This window comes from Cibotium barometz, chromosome 38 (genome assembly GCF_041138505.1).
Source record: "Cibotium barometz isolate CiBa-2024 chromosome 38, ASM4113850v1, whole genome shotgun sequence".
Taxonomy (NCBI): Eukaryota; Viridiplantae; Streptophyta; class Polypodiopsida; order Cyatheales; family Cibotiaceae; genus Cibotium; species Cibotium barometz.
This window is the reverse complement of record NC_141083.1, coordinates 43,886,194-43,907,190: the sequence shown is the minus strand read 5'-3', so window position 1 is coordinate 43,907,190 and position 20,997 is coordinate 43,886,194. Positions and strand designations below refer to the sequence as shown.

The 20,997-nt window shown below is 45.4% G+C and overlaps 1 protein-coding gene across 1 annotated transcript in view; it reads right to left on the bottom strand.

Annotated features, from left to right (window-relative positions):
- The window catches only part of LOC147616756 (thiosulfate/3-mercaptopyruvate sulfurtransferase 2-like), a 100,505-nt gene that overhangs the window by 12,709 nt on the left and 66,799 nt on the right, over positions 1–20,997 (bottom strand). The window contains exon 6 of the mRNA XM_086777817.1: positions 1,537–1,699. Within this exon, the coding sequence (XP_086633943.1) occupies positions 1,537–1,699 (163 nt within the window). The remainder of the gene's footprint in view (positions 1–1,536; positions 1,700–20,997) is intronic.

Below are 20,997 nucleotides of genomic sequence, written 5' to 3'. Positions count from 1 at the left end.
CGTATCTCATAGTATGCAGTACAATGGCATATATAATGCAGCTCTGTCTCTGGCTCCCCATGGCATACTTGGCATATCCTGGCCTCAGCTGGTATAGCTCTATATCGGCCAATCTCAATCTCAAGCTGGTGTGAGGATGTGCGAATCTGACCAATAGCACATCGTACTGCATGAGACAAGTGTACATCCATGTAACTGGGTCTGATCACAAAACCATCTACTGTGAGCTGAAGAAAATGCTCTCTGTAGAAAGCCATCTTCGTGCCCAGCTCCTCAGTCGGCTGTATCCATGTCCTCCTAATGTCCAGCTGAACTAAATCCTGACGGATGAGTCTGGCAATCTTTGTCCGTGTGAGAGTGAGAGAGGGTGCCTCCAGAGAATACTGGAAGGGAGGCAATCTGTCCATGCTAAAACCATGTGCCTGGAACCAAGATGTCATCTGTCCATACCAACAAGCCGTGTCTCCCTGTAAAGCTAACTGTCGGGAGGACTCCAGGGCGAGGCGTGCATATCTGTCTCAAGGGAGATCCCACAAGCCATGTATGTAGGAGACTGATCTCGTAAGAGCCTCAATCACCAGAGGGGCAGCCGCCAACTCTGCTCGAATAATCTCATGAGGTACCACGGCCTTGGCTCTAATAATCCTAGCAATCATAGATACCAAAGGCCTCTCCATACCTCTCCACCCGCCTGCGCTGTGATGAGAGAGAGAGAGAGAGAGAGAGAGAGAGAGAGAAAGATTTTATTAACGTCTTCCAAAAGACCGAACTCGGCCTATGAGACAAATCGGAGTACCTGTATGGGGTATCCTCTGTCATCCCAACAAAATGAAAAAGTACTGAACAAAAAAAAAAGCTGAATCTGGGTGTGCAGGGGATGGAGCTCTACTACTAGGAGAATGCAAAGCTATATGCATGGAGTATACAATCATGATATGCAACCTAGCTAGCTCCATCCTGTACCATACTGGGGAGAGAGAAAGAGAGAGAGAGATTGTCGGGAAAGAGGGCATCCTTGCTTCACCAAATCATGCTAATGACATTAGTTGATGGGCCTCCCAGTACTCTTACCCTCCTAGAGTTGTCTAAGAAGGTGGCTTAAGGAACAGTATCAAATGCTTTGCGGAAATCCACAAATGAACAATACACATGCTGCCTCCACAATCGAGCCTTCTCAATAATAGCTTAGTATGAAGATGTGGTCCGCCATGGAATAAGTCCTCCAGAAGCCTACCCTACCCTTTGGCCCTATATCCCTGTCTCTCTGTCGGTGAACTAACCTGTGTCTCCAGCACAGATCCAGGTAAATTGACGAAGATGTGACCAATCGTGATATTCTGATGTTAAAACTAGCAAAAGGCACCCCCTTTAGAGTGACAACAGGCCTTTCTATCTTATACATACATGCACATGCCTGTACACTCACATGATGTTGCATATCGAAAAAGGAAAAAATACCCCCCTCCATCATATTAGTGATATGCAAAGCCAAGCAAAATGCACAAACAGAAAAAGACTTAAAAAGCTAAACTTTACCTGCTGTCCTTGGTAAACTTTCTTTACAGCTTCAGATGCTCTCTCGATTCTCCCCAAAAACTCATCAGAAGTGTTGCCTTCTATGCTGAAACCAGCAGCATGCCATTGTGGAAGACCTCCATCTAGGACCAGGACATTGTCATGGCCAAAAGTTCGAAACATCCTGCACACTAAAAAGATTCTTATTTAGCACCCATCCTATGTACATCGACCAGAATTTATTCACGTCTACTATCTCCAACCATTACAAAGAGAAGCATACAAGCATTCGACAGTCTTCTCGGTTGAAGCACCTGCACTTACCTATAAATTAGATTAATGGAGAGGTAAACTTTGGGGAAGAGAGAGATGCAAAAGTCATTCATTCCAAAATCAAAAGCTTTTCTCCAACATTGCACATAAGTTCTGTAAAAAAATTTATCAATTGGAGAACCTTAAGCAGCACACTTGTACTGCTTTGGATGTTCCGGAGACATGAAGGAGCATCAGAAATCAGCGAGAGAACCCATTATCCATGTACTGATCGAAACATGGTGAAAACAGGCTGGAAAGGTGTTAAAATTGGGCAATCATGAGAGTGCAGCACAGCTGGGCCAAAATGCCAAGGAGCCTAAGGGGATTCTTCTACAAGTGATACAAGGGCTTGCATAATCCCCCTCTTACATTTGATGATTTCTGTGCGATGCTTCTAGAGGACGAGATGTGTCAGAAGACGCGCGATGGTGGGGATAGTGTTGTCTCTGCCAGCATGAATAAAGGAAAGGGTTAAGGCTCCAACAACCCCTCTTCTTCCAAGGAAAAGAAGAAGAAGAAGGTGACGTGTTTCTGCTGTGACAAACCTGGTCATTATCAGAATGACTACCGAAAGAGGCAAGCAATGAGAAAAATGGCACTTTGAAGCCCACCAAGGAGTCTAGTTGTAGTGCTGAAGTTAACTCGGAGATGCTCTTCATTATCAGAATGACTACAAGAAGAGGCAAGCAATTAGAAAAGTGGCGCTTTGAAGTCCACTAAGGAGGAGTCTAGTAACAGTGTTGAAGTTAACTTGGAGATGCTTTTTGTAGCAATTGAAGAAATCTCAATGAACAGAATCGAGGCGGAATAACCTCTTTTACAAATTATCATCTCTTGAGAGACATACAGAAAAGTGGGATCGTGACACATCTACCACTTTTTTCAGAAACACCACATGCATGTGAAGCTTGTATGATGAGCAAGCAACATCGACAACCTTTTCCATAAGAGACCAGCTTCACATCAAAGACTTCTTCATGTTAACCTTTGAGATAAAATGCCACCTATTGCTTTGGGGAAAATGTCATAGGATCTTTCTCAGCACTTTGCCATTTGTGAACTCCTCTTTTAATCACGGCTCAATGCGTTTAGGACAATGCATGCTTTCTCATACTCTCCTCTATACAACACACAATCATTGAGACAAGCATGGATACGCTTGTAATCTGTGCCTAACCTAGATCACATAGACTTTGCCTCAGATCTTGACTTTGGTAACACATTGTTTCCAGCAATAATCTTGTTGATACGAATATGCAAAAAGACACTCAATTTTCACATTCAAGAATTTATCCCATGAATGTTTTGAAATCTACTGTCACAAAAAAGAGTAAAGAATACATACTCCAAAAGTGTGGTCAGTAAGTTATTGGTCCATCCATGTTGAGTTTGTAGAATTAAAATGAGCAGGCTTACGTGGCATCCAATTTCGAAGATGTGTGACCCCCCCTTCTACTTAGCTTGCCGACAGGGTCGGCAATGTCGGCGCATGCTCCTCATGCGAGGTCTTTCTCATAGAATCTTGCATCAGCTTCTTGAGGATCTCCTGTACCAACTGATGATGCCAACTTGTGGTACCTTGTCGGAATGTTTAGAGGTGCCATGGTCTTGTGCTTTGGTACCCACAAAACTATTGGGGGTGCGCATGTGTCGGAACGTCCCCATGCAGTGTCTCTTCCTTCTTTTGTTGAGCTTTGCGGCTGTTGCATAGTACTATATGTGTATGTTCCTGAGAGGTGCCAGGCTCTACTGGCCGACTGGTGCTGTGTGCCCCATTAGGCACATCTTCTTTTTTCAACGCCTACGACCCTTCGGCCTTCCATCTTTCCTCCTCCGCCTAGTGCTCCGGTGCTATGCTTACGACCCTTCGGCCTTGCAGCTTTCCTCCTCTGCCGGTGCTCCGGTGCTGTGCTTGCATCTCTGCCACCCTTCTGATCGGTTTGTAGAAAAGGCTGTCGGCCTGTTTTCTACTGCCCTATGACTTGAATAAACACCCAATAAAAGGTGTCTTTCACATGCGTGGTAAAAAGGGGTTGGCCGACTGGCCTCGTACTTGCCATGCTGTGTGCCCCATTAGGGCTGCCAACTTACTGTCCAGCCCCAATGGGCTGGTTGCTTGGGCATGGGGGCCTCCATGGCCCCTAGGGTAGCCTCTAAGGGCTGCCCACCTTGTACGCAAGGCCCCTAAGGCCTTATGAGGTAGCCCATAGGGCTTCCCCTTTGCCTGCATGCCCACATATAGTATGTATGCCCACATATAGTATGTATGCATGCAACAAGGCTCCTAATACCTAACACTCATGTCCCAAGCAAAGTCCGGTACACCTCTACATCATTCCAGAGGTTTACACCTGAGTGCGGGACATGCACACCTAACCATGACCATGTACGGGACTTGTACACCTAGCCATGGACTCTACCGTGGATCCCTAGCAGACTCGTCCCAGATTGGGGCTCACAAGGGGTTAGTTACCACTCTAGGTCCTGCACCTACTGTACAGATATGGCCACGTGGCATCCAAGTGCAGGATGCACATGACATCCCCTTCTACTTAACTTGACAGTAGCAGGATAGCCTCCAAATAGTCCATCAATAATCCCAAATAATCTTCAAAGAAGTTCTTATCAAGCCAAACCGCTTCATGCATCCCTGGATCCTGAAACTTCATAAGAAATTGACGCTCTTTGCCACCGGAGCGTGCCTGAAGCGGTGCAAAAGGATCTACTCTGGAACCATCACTTCGGCTTCGTCGATAATATCAGGTTCTGGTTCATCTTGGACATCTATGGGAGGAGGTCTAGCATAGTACTTCGACCATGCAACATGAAACACATCATGCATGGTCCAACTAGAAGGAAATTTCACCTTCATGGACACCTTGTTGATCTTTTTCAAAATGGAAAAAGATTCGTAACTCCGAAATGATAACTTTGGACATCGCTTGCCCACCTGTTTCAATCATTGCTTCATAATACTCAGATAAACCCAATTTCTATCACCACTTCACTGGCAGACGTTTGGAATGATGTCATGATTGAATACATGTGAAAGGACTCCATGGAAGGATTGGTATCTTGGTGTGAGTTCTTGGCATGATTTATGAACTCATGGAAGGGTGGTAACCCTGGTGAGTGACTCTGGACTCATGGAAGGGTGGTTACCCTAGTGAGAATTTTTTGGTCCTGTGTGGACGGTGCCTCTGAAACAGGCTAGTTGGATGTACAAGATGTAAGTTGGGAGATTTCATCCACTATGTTTGTGCACCAACATATGTATGTGAGTTGCACATTCATGGATGACTTGTTTTTGATGCCTGGACATTGCTTGGTATTTTGCCTGTGAATGTCCATGGGCACCGAGGACGCCTTGACAACCCGTGGATACGCGTGTGCACACCTGTTTGGGACTCATATGGTTTCCTTATGTGTTTTGCAGGTGGTAAGTGTGCACACTTAACCCAATTAATTCATTATTTCATGTTACTAAGGTTTATTGGGTGCAGGGTTCACATTCACTTAAAGTGTGGGCGGACACACTTATAATTTTATAAGTGAGTTCACATCAGGGTGGACTATTTTTAATGAACTAAGGCCAAATATGAGAGATGGGCACCCGGGCACTCCCAAAAAGCTCCACGAGTTGCTATTTTGGGTGTGGGAGGGCCAAAGTGGACAAGCCCTGACTTGTAGAGCACTCAACTGGAAATCGTGGGATGTTAGGAGCTGTGTGGACAGGAAAAACAGCAAGTTTACTCATATGCATGAGCTACAGATGGAATACATGCGAAGTACAAGGGTCCCAGGGCTGGCTGGCTGCTATTTATCTCTCTACAGGGCAGGTCGACTTCATCTACAAGGGTTGCAGGCTGATCGATTTGGCTCCAAGAGCTTGTGCATGGCTATTGGGACTGTTTTTGGGCTTCTCTGTTGAGAATAGGGCTTGGACAGCAAAGCCTCTACAAGAGCTGGCCGACTGTTATAAGGGCCATTATTGGCTGTTTTTACAGGTTTGCAGGAGGTTTCTCACGAAACTTGAGCAAACATGTCCCTAGACATGTACCAGGCCTGGGGATGTGATCTGGTGGAACCTATGGGTGGCGAGTGAGCCAAAACCATGGCTGGTTACTGTTTTGCAGGTTTGGGACAGCACTTTGTTAGAGGGTTGGTGACCGCTCTATCAAAGTACAGGAGTGGTTGGTGATCACTCTATCCTTGTTGGTGACCGAGGGTGTTTTACAGGAGCAGTTGGTGATCGCTCAACCTTGGTTGCTCGACCTTGGTTGGTGACCGAGGAATTGCAGGTAATGTGTTTACCTATGTTTTCACAGTTGGATAAATTTGGTGTCGGCTGGATGAGTGTGTACTCTCCGGGCACCCGCATCTTGTACATATAAATACTTCTGTTGGTAATAAAGATACCTCAGGGGGGGGGCTGGCCCAACTTCAGCCCCTAGTGCTGTGTCATGTGCAAGTTGGTTTATGTTTGCAGGATGTATATGCTCATGTAATGTTTCACAATGATGGTAATCATGTATATGCCAGGAATGGTTGATGTATGTTTGTGGTTTTGTTAGTGAATTGGTTCCGTATACACGTGCCCATGTGTGACAGTGGTATTAGAGCATTGGTTTCTTTCATTGCTTGAGAAAGACGATTTTTGGGCATACGGAAAGCTTTTTGCTGAGCATACAGATTGTGAAACATGAGCATGCAAGCAGGGTCTAGTGAGCATTCAGATGCACAGCGGTATGCTAAATCCGCATATTCTGACCAAGCCGATGTACTTTCAGAGCTAGAGGCTCTCAAGCGTCAAGTTAGACGCTATCGTGAGGAGACAGTTGAATTGCGGTCTCTCAAGAATGACCCTCATGTGCAAAGGGTTTTGAATGAAAAGAAAAGAAGGGTTCAGGTGACGATGCAGCCTTTGAGGCCATAGCAGCAGAGATGGGATATGAAGATCCTAGAGAGCTGGCCATATCCTATTTGAAAGGCAAAAAGGATGTATAGGGTGATGCAGGTACAAAAAAGACTCCCCGCATGGAAGCACATGCAGATTCCAATACATCAAGAGATGTAGATCCTCGTCACCGTTATGCATCTTCACGCCGAGAGCGTTCTTCAAGTGAAGATTCTCACCACTCTAGGAGCGTGTCTGGAGTACCTGGGAAGAGACCCAGGCATGAGTCTCCTAAGCCTAGACATGGGGCTAGAGACAGGCCTTGTTTTAAAAAGAAAAGCCGAGAGTTCAAGTCAGGAGACAAAGATGTGAAGTTTGAGAACTTCTATGACAAGATGGATACTTTTGAAATTGTTTTTTGTAATGAAGATTTCTCTGAGAAGTCTAAACCATTTCGGTACAGATGGCTGCTGCCATAGGCTTGGATGTATCAGATTTTGGGACTCAAATGAATGCAGATGCCGCCTTTGAGGGTAAAGGAGTTGATGTAACGCCGATCATTGGCACAAACTCCGAATTCATATACAGGGATATCTTGATCACGAGAGTTTCTTGGTTGCTCCTCTCACAGGATGTGATGTTTTGTTGGGGATGCCTTGGCATGCTCGTATGGAGCCCAAGAAGGACTATAAGTCCAAGAAAATCAGCTTTGTTCATAGAGGTAGAGAGCTTGTTATAGAAGCTGGTACTCCAAGTACCATTACCTATTGTAAGTTATGTTCAGGTTTCCAAAATAATGAAGTAGTCAGCTTGTTCTTACTTGGTTTTTGTACGAGAATAATTTGAACAATGTAGATCATCTAACCCGAGAGCGCATAGAATTTTTGCGTGGTTATGGTGATTGTTTCAAGGATGCATTACCAGGAGAGTTGCCACCTGCATGTCCTGAGGATCATCGTATTGATGTGATACCTGGGACTACGCCCCCGAATAGATCTCCTTACAAGTCACTAAGGAGAGATTATGGCGCAAGTTAATGACTTGCTTGAGAAAGGGTTGATACGCCCTAGTTCATCTCCTTATTGCTCACCTGTGTTGCTGGCGCAAGTTAATGACTTGCTTGAGAAAGGGTTGATACGCCCTAGTTCATCTCCTTATTGCTCACCTGTGTTGCTGGTGCAAAAGAAAGACGGGACGTAAAGGATGTGTGTGGATTATCATGCCCTTAACAAGGCGACGATAAAGAACAGGTTTCCGATACCATGTATCGATGATATTTTGGATAGGTTGGAGCATGTAGCATGTTTTAGCCGCATCGATCTTAAGAATGGATATCATCAAATACGGGTGGCCCCTCAAGATATTCACAAAATTGCTTTTCGTACGCAGTTTGGGCTTTATGAGTTCTTGGTGGTCCCGTTTGGACTTACCAATGCTCCTACCACATTTAATCATATGATGGATCGTATCTTCAAAGCACACAGAAAGTTCATAGGTACTTTCTTTGATGATATCATTGTGTTCTCTAAAGATGAAGAGTAGCATAAGGAGCATTTGGCCATAGTGTTTGAAGAGCTTCGTCGCTACTATAAGCTCTACATTAATGGCAAGAAGAGTGAATTTTTCTTGGCTGAAATTCATTACCTTGGTCATATTGTATCCAAGGATGGGATACGTATGGATTCCGCCAAGTTGCAAGCTATAAAAGATTGGCCAAAATTGAAGAATGTACATGAGATCAAGAGCTTTCTAGGATTATGCTCATATTATCGCCGGTTTATTAAGCTCTTCGCCAAGATTGCTTCGCCTTTCCATGATTTAACAAAGAAGAAAGCTACTTCTCACACTGGGGTAACAAGCAAAGGAATGCCTTTCTTAAGTTAAAGGAAGCAATCATGACTGGACCGGTGTTAATCATTCCAGATTTGCATAAACCTTTCTCGGTGGAATGTGATGCATGTGGGAGTTGTATTGGTGCAGTGTTGAACCAGGCAGGCGATGCAATGGCATATGAGAGCCGTCGGTTGCAACATGTTAAACTCTACTTACAGGTTTACGAGAAAGAGTTATTGGCAGTGATTCATGCTCTCACGATGTGGAAGCATTATCTTTTGGGAGCTAAATTTACCGTTAAGACTGATCATCAGAGTCTACGGTATTTTCTTACACAGACTAAGCTATCTGAGAAACATATGAGATGGGCAAACTTCCTATCTATGTTTCATTTTCAGATTTTACATACTCCTGGTAAGAAGAATGTAGTGGCCGATGCACTATCCCGAAGGGCTCAAGTAAGTGCTATTACAGTAGCCTATCATCTAGACTTATCAGATATGCGAAATTCTTATCATACAGATGATGATTTTCAGCATATATGGGCTAGTTTTTAGCAGGGTATAGCAGCCCCAAATTACTCCATACGTGATGGGTATTTGATGTTTCATAATCGCTTATGTGTACATAAGGATTTGAGGCAAAAAGTGATGGATAAATGCCATGCACCGCCTTATGCAGGGCATAGAGGAATCCTTGCCACTACACAAGCTTTGGAGAGAGACTTTTTCTGGCCAGGAATGCGTAAAGACATAGATGACTATGTGCACCAATGCATGGTTTGCCAAAAAGTTAAGTTTGACAAGCATAAGACTCCGGGGTTGCTTCAACCATTGCCGATTTCGAATCAGTCTTGGGAGAGTATTGCCATGGATTTTATCACAGGTCTTTCTAAGACGCATGCGGCAAGGGAATGATGCCATCTGGGCTATTGTGGATAGGTTCAATAAGCAGGCACATTTTATTCCGGTACGGAAGACCATAAAGCCAGAGCATATGGCAAAGATATTTATGGCACAGGTTTTCAAGCATCATGGTATGCCAAAGATATTTATGGCACAGGTTTTTCAAGCATCATGGTATGCCAAAGACGATTGTGGGGGATCATGATCCTCACACCACAAGTCTCTTTTGGCGAGCATTGTTTGATAACATGGGAACGAAGCTGAATCTCTCTTCTGCATATCATCCAAAGACAGATGGGCGGAGTGAGATTGCAAATTCAGCAGTGATTGATCTTTTGAAATGCTATGTGGCTGATTGCAAATCAGATTGGAAGAAGTGTTTGTCACTGATAGAGTTTGCTTACAACAATACAGTGCATACTTCTACAAGCAAGGCGCCCTTCGAGATTGTTTATGGCAATATTATTTTGCCACCTATCCTTCGCACGAAGGATGAGGTATTTGCAATAGCAGATGAGTATGTAAGGGATTTGGATACGGCCTTTGCACAAGTCCGGACAGCCATACAAAGATCCTAGGATAAGCATAAGAAAGTTGCAGATAAGCATAGAAAGCAATTGGATTTGAAGGTTGGAGATTGGGTTTTATTGAAATTTCAAAAGACTCGCCTTTGCAAGCAGACTCGGAAAAATGGTAACTATCTGAAGCTATCTTGCAGGTATTATGGACCATTTCACATCTTGGAAAAGATCAATGAGGTAGCTTACAGGCTGGTGTTGCCAGATCATTGGCAGATTCATAATGCTTTCCATGTCAGTCTCTTGAAGAGATATGTTGGTCCTGAGCCGGTGGAGCCGGTTATGGAAGATCAACCCGAGGTTGATGAGCTGGAAGAGGTATTGCAGCTTGGGCAGATTGTTCTTCACAAGGGGTGGAAAGCTGCTAGAGGCAGGCTTGTCCGTAAGTACCTTGTGAAGTTAAGGAACTATCCAGCACTTGAAGCGAAGTGGATGGACGACGCATATTTTAAAGACCATCCAGATCTTCTTGCCGCCTACTTGGAAGCTTTTCAGTTGCAGGCAACTACTTAGTAGCTGCGGGGAATGTCACCACTTCTCTGCATACGTCCGGAATGATGTCATGATTGAATACATGTGGAAGGGCTCCATGGAAGGATTGGTATCCTGGTGTGAGTTCCTGGCATGATTTATGAACACGTGGAAGTTTGGTAACCCTGGTGAGTGACTCTGGACTCATGGAAGGGTGGTTACCCCGGTGAGTACTTTTTGGTCCTGTGTGGACGGCGTCTCTGAAACGGACTAGTTGGATGTACAAGATGTAAGTTGCGAGATTTCATCCACTATGTTTGTGCACCAGCATATGTATGTGAGTTGCACATGCATGGATGACTTGTTTTTTATGCCTGGACATTGCTTGGTATTTTGCCTTTGAATGTCCACGGCCACCGGGGACGCCCAGACAACCCGTGGATACGCGTGTGCACACCTGTTTGGGACTCATATGGTTTCCTTATGTGTTTTGCAGGTGGTAAGTGTGCACACTTAACCCAATTTATTCATTATTTCATGTTACGAAGGTTTATTGGGTGCAGGGTTCACATTCACTTAAAGTGTGGGCGGACACACTTATAATTTTATAAGTGAGTTCACATCAGGGTGGACTATTTTTAATGAACTAAGGCCAAATATGAGAGATGGGCACCCGGGCACTCCCAAAAAGCTCCACGAGTTGCTATTCTGGGTGTGGGAGGGCCAAAGTGGGCAAGCCCTAACTTGTAGAGCACTCAGCTGGAAATCGTGGGCTGTTAGGAGCTGTGTGGACAGGAAAAACAGCAAGTTTACTCATATGCATGAGCTACAGGTGGAATACATGCGAAGTACAAGGGTCCCAGGGCTGGCTGGCTGCTATTTCTCTCTCTACAGGGCAGGTCGACTTCATCTACAAGGGCTGCAGGCTGATCAATTTGGCTCCAGGAGCTTGTGCATGGCTGTTGGGACTGTTTTTGGGCTTCTCTGCTGAGAATAGGACTTGCACGAAGTGAGCAGAGCCTCTACAGGAGCTGGCCGACTGTTATAAGGGCCATTATTGGCTGTTTTTACAGGTTTGCAAGAGGTTTCTCGCGACGAATCTTGAGCATGTCCCTAGGCAAGTACGAGGCCTGGGGACGTGATCAGGTGGAACCTATGGGTGGCCAGTGAGCCAAAACCATGGCTGGTTACTGTTTTGCAGGTTTGGGACAGCACTTTGTTAGAGGGTTGGTGACCGCTCTATCAAAGTACATGAGTAGTTGGTGATCACTCTACCCTGGTTGGTGACCGAGGGTGTTTTACAAGAGCGGTTGGTGATCGCTCAACCTTGGCTGGTGACCGAGGGTGTTGCAACAGGCGTCGTTGGTGACCGCTCGACTTTGGTTGGTGACCGAGGAGTTGTAGGTAATGTGTTTACCTAATATGCTCGTGTAATGTTTCACAATGATGGGAATCATGTATATGCCAGGAATGGTTGATGTATGTATGCTGTTTTGGTAGTGAATTGGTTCCATATACACGTGCCCATGTGTGACAATTTCAGACCCTTATGTCCTTGTTGGCCTGCCGAGAATAGTCCTCTTATGCTTTGGTGGCAAACCTATCTTTCATAGACTCCAAAATCTCGTAGTAAGTCTCCGTCACGCGGTTAGCGTCGGGACCCGAAGACAATGTCCTGGTCAATAAAGACTAGACGACCTTCCAAGCGTTGCATCCTATCAATAAGTGATGAAGAAGAGTCATAATGTCAAGTGCACCGTGCCTTGGAGTACACAGTGACACACTGGCATGATCATCAATGCAGCATTTGTTCAGAAATAGAACCTTTTCTAGGATTATTTGTCGTACGCCGTGACCCCATTGTGAGCCCTCAGTGCAGAGACAGGTAGGCACGAGCTACGTAGGTCAGTCTTTGAGCTTTAGAGGTCAGTCAGTTGTCAATCCTTTTAACCCACCTAGAGAAAGCATCATTCACGAGCATGTATGTGTCAACCTTACGATTAGATGCATGTAAAGCATTGTAAGTGCATTAACATAGAAGGGGGCCAGCCCTAAGGCCAGCTCCAAGGCAGCCCATACTTAGGCTAGGCCTTGCAAAGGCATCCAAGGACTCTACCTGCATCCGACCAGCATCTAATGGTCAGCCAACAGGTATTCCTTCAGTCGACCAGGATCTAAGGGTCAGCCGACCGGATGTGCAGTACCCGACCAGCATTTAATGCTGGCCGACTGGCAGTTAGCAGTAAGAAATACCGCAAGGGGCGCCATTGCGTTTTGGGACCAATCGGTGTCCTTGTACTATTTGCAGGAGCATTCTAGCTCCCCTGTTTGTTTTCCTTTTCCAGGTTCTCATGGGTGATGAAGTGTTTTGCGTGCGAGTGTTTGTTCCACCGCCCGTCAGATTTCTGAAGGCCGGTTTCACAGTAAGAAGACACAATATGTGGATTCGAAAGAGTTCGGGACTGAATATCATTTGGCCCTCAGTTTAAAACCAAGCCATTACAGTATACAGGATGGTTGGTTTTTTTCAAGAACCGTCTTTGTGTACTCAAAGAAAAGCGTCAAGTCCTTCTCCACGATGCTCATGATTCTCTTGTTGGGGGTATCAACAATACCTTGGAGAAGTTAAGAGAGGTCATTCTATTGGCCTAAGATGCGACGGGATGTCTACCAACATGTCTAATCATGCCAGATATGTCAAAAAGTGAAAGTTCCTCATACCAAACAAGCAAGGTTACTAGAACCTTTGCCTATTCCTGATAGACTCTTTCACGACATCAGTATGGACTTCGTAGGCCCTCTTCCCGCCTCAGCTTGATCTAGAAACACAGTGTATGACCATTGTTGATAGATTCAGCAAGTTTTGCATGCTCATTCCATGCAAGCAAACAGCCACAGCCGAGGACATAGCTCGCTTGTTCATTCGGTTTTGGTACCCCATTGGTGGTTTGCCACAGACTATCACATCAAATATAGATCCAAAATTTACGTCCCAATTTTGGAGAGCATTGTTTGACAATTTTGGAACTAAGTTGCAGTTATCTAGCGCATTCCATCCTCAAACATATGGCCGAACAGAAATTTATAATCAATTGGCCTTTGACGTTCTCAAATCATATTGCCATGACCGACACTCGAAATGGGAACAATATCTTCCTTTGGTTCAGGCAATCCTAAATGATACTCACTCATCGAATATTGCTCGGACACCGTATGAGGCAGCATTTGGTCGCTGGTTCTCCTCTCTTTTGACAAGACAGGTGTCGCCATCTCTTGAGGCCAATAAAACCACCGAGACATTCTCAAAAATCATGGAGTCAGTTAAGGAGCGCCTTGCCAAGGCTCAAGAAGCATATACCCGGCAAGTCAACAAATCCAGGCGAGATGTACACTTTAAGGAATGGGATTGGGTATATCTCCACATCATGAAACAACGGCTCAAGCAAGTGGGTAAGCGTTGTCCCAAGCTATCATTCCGAAGTTTCGTCCCATTTCCAGTCATTCAAAAGTTAAGTGATGTCTCTTTAAAGTTAAAGTTACCAGAAAGTTGGACAACACACAATGTCTTTCACGTTTCTTGGTTGAAGCCATATGTAGGTCCATGTTGCACAGTGTGTATCTACCGTGTGCTACACGCACAAACATTGCATCCGAAGAGCAACAACCAGATATGATAGACGAAGCTGAAGTTATAGCGCTAGAACAGATTCTCCTCCACAGATGGAAGCATGGATCCAGTCGAAGAATACACCAGTTCTATACGAAGTTTAAGGACTGCGGAACCCATGAAGCAGTTTGGCTGGATGAAGAGTTCTTTCAGGAGTACCCCCAGTTGTTGGCAGACTACTTGGAAGCTCTGAACCTACCGCCAAGTTAAGCAGGAGGGAATGTCACATGCACCCTACATTGGGGTACACAATGACACTGGCATGATCATCAATGCAGCATTTGTTCAGAAGTAGAACCTTTTCTAGGATTATTTATCGTACACCGTGACTCCATTGTGAGCCCTCAATCCAGGGAAAGTCAAGCACAAGCTACGTAGGTCAGTCTTTGAGCTTTAGAGGTCAGTCAGTTGTCAATCCTTTTAACCCACTTGGAGAAAGCATCATTCAGGAGCATGTATGTGTCAACCTTAGGATTAGATGCATGTAAAGTATTGTAAGTGCATTCACATAGAAGGGGGCCAGCCCAGGGCAGCCCATACTTGGGTAGGCCTTGCAAAGGCATTCAAGGACTCTACCTGCAGCCGACCAGCATCTAATGGTCAGCCGACAAGTATTGCTTCAGCTGACCAGCATCTAAGGGTCAACCGACTGGATGTGCAGTACCTGACCAGCATTTAATGCTGGCCAACTGGCAGTTAGCAGTCATGAGGGTGTTTTCAGCAGCTGACTAGGCTTTTCTCAGTCGTGGGACATATTTGCATCAGCCGACAGCCTCTTGAGGCAGCCGACTGCTGACCTGATGACGTATAAAAGCCTCTCCTCAGCCCCCGTAAACCCATTCAGGTATTCAGCAGTGAAAATCAGCGCTCAGCAGTCCTGCCCATCTCCAGGCAACAAGGAAGTTACTCTACATCTCAGCCAGCATATGTGCAGTCCTTCAGTCATCTGGACTTGCATCAGTCGCCAAGGAGAGTCTTCAGCAGAGCCTCGGGATAGCTGGATACTCGCCGACGTTTGGGCCTCCTCATTCTTGCATTGGGCATTCATTTCATTTGTACTCAGCATTGTACAGCATTTCTCCAAAGAATAATATACGCAAATACTCCTGCTTGCAGAGGGGGGGTGCGCCTTCAGTGGGTATTGGGACCCTATACTATGTCGTCTTCTGCATTCCACATTCCCTTCTCTCTCCCTACTCTCTAAAGTTGATGCTACAGATTCTCACCACATAAAGGTATAAAGAAGGCCATGTGCGTTATCACGATCAACCTCAGTGCATGTAACACATAAAGAATAGCAAGGCAAAAATTGTTCCCACTTACCATGTTGATCATGGACATAGCACTTCCACAGGTCGAACGCCAATTGATTGTAGATCTTCATCTGGTAGTCCATCTATGGGTGGAATGTACTGGAAAAAATCAACTTAGTCCCAAAATTATCAAATAATGCCCTCCAAAAATGACTGGTAAACTTGGCATCGCGATTTGATATAATGGTCCTAGGTATGCCACCAATCGGGTACCAATGTCGGATAAACAGCTTTGCGACATCTTCAATAGTCACATGAGTAATAAGCATAACGAATTTGCTAAAACGATCAGCAATCGTCAAACTCTGTGTGTTACGCTTACCTAGACTAGGAGGTAGATTTGTCACAAAATCCATAGAGATATCTTGGAAAGGGCGATCGGAAATAGCCAACACTTTCACCTTTTGACAAATAGGGCACTGTTGTTACCTGTATATACATGAACACATCCGGCCTCATTCTGGGCTAGTAAAATATTGCCTCTCAATTTTCTTCAACGTTGAGCACATGCCTCTATGGCCACTAGTGATGGCATCATGGGTTTCATGGAGAATTGTTGCCCAAACCTACTTTAAGACACAAAGTTAACTTTTGTAGAAAAGCCAACCATCCTGTATCAAGAAATGACATGATCATGTGGCATCCAATGCATGTTTTCACTAAGTGCTGAATTCATCTGAATCCACATACTTGTGCTTCGTTTTGTCTAGTCCTGCACCAACGAGCTCCATCCATATGGATTGGGTGTATGATATTGTTCCTTTCCTACTTAACGCATCGGCCACTGGGTTGACCTTGCCCGGAAGATACTCAATCATGCCACCGAATTGCTGGAAAAATTGGCTCCAACGGTGCTGCCAATCACTCCACCATTGCACACTTGGCATCGTCTGAAGCCAACACAAAGCTTGACGATCCGTGCAAACCTCAAATTCGTCCCGATAAAGAAAATATTTCCAATGCTTTAGGACCTAGATTACGCTAGGAGTTCCCAATCATAGAACAAGTAATTCTTCTCTACATGAATCAGCTTACAAGACATGCAAGCTACTAGATGACCATTCTACTGTGTTACAGCTCCAATTGAGATATTTCTCACGTCGGTGATTAACAAGGGACCTCAAATAAAGCAACCTTGAGGTCCTTGAATGTCTGCAATCCAAAGAGGGTCATGCAGATGCGCTGCCTGCGGGTCTTGACCCCTTTGAGCAAATCTATGAGAGCTTCCGAGAGGTCGCGAGATCTGGGTGGAATATGCCCAGCAAATCCCCACAAATGACCTTACATCGTACATTGTTTCTCAAATCTTCCAAATCATAATTTTTGCTTTGGTGGGATCCAAACTTCATCACTTTTTCCACGTCCGTGTCATGTTGCTCGACTGTAGCTGAAAAAACTAAGATGTCATCTAAGAAAATGAAGACACGCTTTCCAATCAAGTCCCTAAACACGCGCATTAACATGTGGTTAAATGTTGCCGAGGCATTCGTCAATCCAAAGAGTATTACCACAAACTCATAGTGGGTCCATTCAGTGCGGAAGGCTGTCTTGGTAAGGATGTCCCTTCGACAATCCAGACTTGATGGTATCCACGTTTCATGTTAAGCTTCGAAAACTTCTTGGCTCCATTCAACTCTCTAGGATATAGTCAATCCGAGGCATCAGGAACTTGCTCTTAAATGTCAACTTGTTCAAAGCGCGATAATCCACACAAAGTCCGGAAGATCCATCCTTCTTCTTGACAAAAAGAATCGGTGCTGCAAACAGAGACACACTAAGGCGTATGAACCGTGATTGCAACAATTCGTGGAGTTGGCCGTCCAAGTCCGATTCCATGGCCTTGCTCAGGCGATACAGAAACTTACTCGGGGGATCTTAGCTGGGAAGAGATCAATCTTGTGATGCTCCAGTCTAGATGGAGGGAGCTTGGGAGGAATATCATCCCAAAGGAAAATCTTATGGGATCCGTCATGGAGGGCCTCATACTCCTCTAAAGCACTGGTCGTACGGTCTGGGCAGTCTGAACGTAGATCAATGCGCTCTAGTGCGCCCTTCCTCGGTTCTTGTTTAGCATGCATGTGGCTGATGAGAGGAAAGTTGGGAATGCCTGATTCACACTTGATGATGACTGGGGCTTTGGACACGTTCAGAAAAATCTCGAGGTGAAATTTGTGAAACCACTAGATCCCTTAGATCAATGCGCTCTAGTGCGCCCTTCCTCGAATCTTGTTTAGCATGCATGTGGCTGATGAGAGGAAAGTTGGGAATGCCTAATTCACACTTGATGATGACTGGGGCTTTGGACACGGTCCGGAAAATCTCACGGTGAAATTTGTGAAACCACTAGATCCCTAAGACTATGTCTGCTCTTATGAGAGGAGAATGTTAGAATTTTGTGCTGGCCCTTTTATTGGCGCACATGTATTTTCTAATGTTTATGCTAGTCGTGGGCTAATTTATGCCAGTCAGCTACGTACATGGTGCCAGTCGGCCAGCTTCATGGCCTCCTCTCGACACTTGTTATTCTTTCCTCTTGCTAATCAATCAAGGACATTGTCAGACTAGATGCTCAAAGGACATGGAGTTCACCTAGTCGCCCACTAGGAACGAAGACGGCCCACTAGTAGGAACGAAGACGGCCTTCTACAAAGATCACCTCCTATGCCTGTCAGAGGATGGTTTCATCATCCACCCACACTACATGGACACACACCTATCCTTTGGGATGTGATGTGCGATTGGCCAGATCCGCACCTCGTTGCACCAGCTGAGAGTGAAGATTGCCAGATATGGGCCCAAGGCAGCCGCAACAGAGGACAGGATATGCCAGCTCTATCACACAGAGCCCGAGACAGAGGGTCATTACATATGCCGATGTCCTGTATACTATGAGATTCGGGGGAGGTTCCACTTCATCTTCCGAGCTGGGTTTGGACCACTTTCCAAGATCATGGACTTCCCGGATCAAAGATGTCTCACCGACTTCTTCCATACCAGCACTTCGAGGGTCGATCCACCCATCATACCCGGACCACAGGCTAGTGCAGGAGCTCGGCTGAGAGGTGTGACACTCGACGGAGCCACCGAGTTATGCAGAGCTCGACACCCCAGACCCCATGGCCCTCGCCCACGACCACGCCACCACAGGAGGATCTGGGCCATCATCTCCCATCATCGCAGGACCTTCTCGCGCCAACTCAGTTTTACCACCTTGAGCACCATGTCACAGCGGCCCATGAGGGATGTATTAGGGTGATATGAGAGCTCTCTGCTCATATACCTAGATCAAATTTTATAGTTCTAGATTATTGTTATCTTTCTTTATTACTATTTTGTACCCAAGATGATGTACCTCATGGATATGATGTAACCTTTTGGTCTCATAGGTCATTTTGGCCTTTTGAAGACGTTAATACATCTTTCTTTCTTTCTTTCTTTCTTTTCTCTCTTGCTCTCTCTCAGTATATCCATGGTACCGTTGTATTACTTTTGGTCTCATAGGCCCTTGGGGTCTTCCGTAGACGTTAATATAACTTTCTTTCTTTCTCTCTTTCTCTTCCTTTGTCTATGCTTCCACCTGTGCATACTCCAACATGGTATCAGACATCTAGGTCGTGGCTCTCAACCTCTAGGGGACCCCTTCACTCCCTCATCTACTTTTTTTTTTGGAGCAACAAGTGTTGCTGCGTTTTTCAACACGTGGCTGCGTTTTTCTTCTCCAAAGTGTCTTCCACATCAGCGTTTCTTCTATGGGCTGTCCCTACTCCAAGGCTTCCAGCTAGGCATCAAGGGGCAAGCTACAATCGACTACGTTTTTGCCTCCACCGGCATTTTCAGCAGTAGTTCATGGTGTGAGGGTTGTTTTTATAACTTTGACAGTAGTGAAAGGTGATTTCTTCGTGTGTGGTGCAACCCAACAAGTGGCTTCGACAGTTCCTCCTCCTTCCCCGTTTCCCCTCCTTTTGGTTGCGTCTTTCCGGTAGGTTTTAGTGGGCCGTTTTGCTGCTGTCCAAACCCTTTCTCTCTCAAATTTGAGAGGGGACTAATAGGTCCCCATGCCTTCCTCCGTTGTACGACCAAGGAGGACAAGTTGGATGGAACCAACCATGCTCATTGGAAGCTGAATCTACAGGTCTGGTTTATTCATAAGGGTTTGTGGGAGATTGTTCAGGGCAGTGAGAAGAAGCCCGAGAGTCTTCAAAACTCGAGGCATTGGACCCAAGTTCAGGAGAATGAATTCCTTGCAGAATTACAAGACTAGGAGTATCGTGATTCGAAGGCGCACTCGGTGCTTGTGTGCGAACCATTACGAAGGACGTATCACCGGCCGTGCAAACTCTTGCCAGTGCACATCAAGTTTGGTCCAAGTTGGAGGATCTCTATGCTCGAGTTTCCTCAATGAGAGCAATTACTCTGCAAGGGCAACTTCGCAATCTGGTATTTTCTGCTGGTAGTTCGATACAGCCGTTTTTAATGAAGGCCAAGATTATCCACAACCACTTATTGGCAATGGGTGCTGCCTTGTCCTGTGCTTAGTTGGCTGCACTAATCCTCACAAAGCTTCCTCTGGAGTACAATGTGGTTTCTCGAGCTTTGTGGTGCCAGGTCACAGAAAACAATGACCTTAGCTCCCTTCTCTTGGAAGATGTCACATGCACGCTCGTGCCATGGCTTAATCTTCAGCATGAACAGCATAATCCCTTACTAATCCAACAGTTAGGACAGCATATAGGTGTCGTCATCAGCATCATCTTCATCAGTAGCATCAAAAGCATCATCAATAGCATCTGTAGCATCAGCCATAGCAGTACATCATCAACATCCATACCATTGGAGGGCATGAGGACCCAATCAACAGCCCCCAAACCTCAATCGGCAGCCTATAGGGGCCCCAAGCAACAGGCGACCATGTGCCAAAGAGTAGACCAAATGATTGGGCAATTAACGAGGCAGCATAGAACGAATTCAAAATTTTACGGTTTATTTTGTCCATGAGCTGGCCGACAGCAGGGTAGCTAGCCGACCACCATCTCCAGATCATATATAAGCATGACATCATCATTCATTGAAGTATTCAGCAGTTTATTCATTCATTCAGTTGAAGTAAATAGTAGTCATGTAGAAAGGGACCAAAAGTTCACCCCTATGGGACTGACCCAAGCCCAAGCATGTACCTAGATTAAGTCACCTTTTTGTACCATATTAATACAAAAAAACCCTGACACCAATCTCTCTCTACTCTCTCCTCTATCTTAATCATGTTAAATCAGTATCTTGTTCTTAATCAAGCTTAGGACTGTGGATCACTACAGCAAGGCTTTCGTGCATGCAACGTTGGTATTAAAGCATTCAGGCTCAGCACACTAAGCATAGTCCCAAGGAAGATGCACAGTTCCAGCAAATGGAGTGGTTTGCAATAGACGAAGCCATAGGAAGCATTCCCTGAGGGTATGTTGTTGGGTTTTACACGTCTGTATGCACCCACGGGAGTGCTAGTGATCAG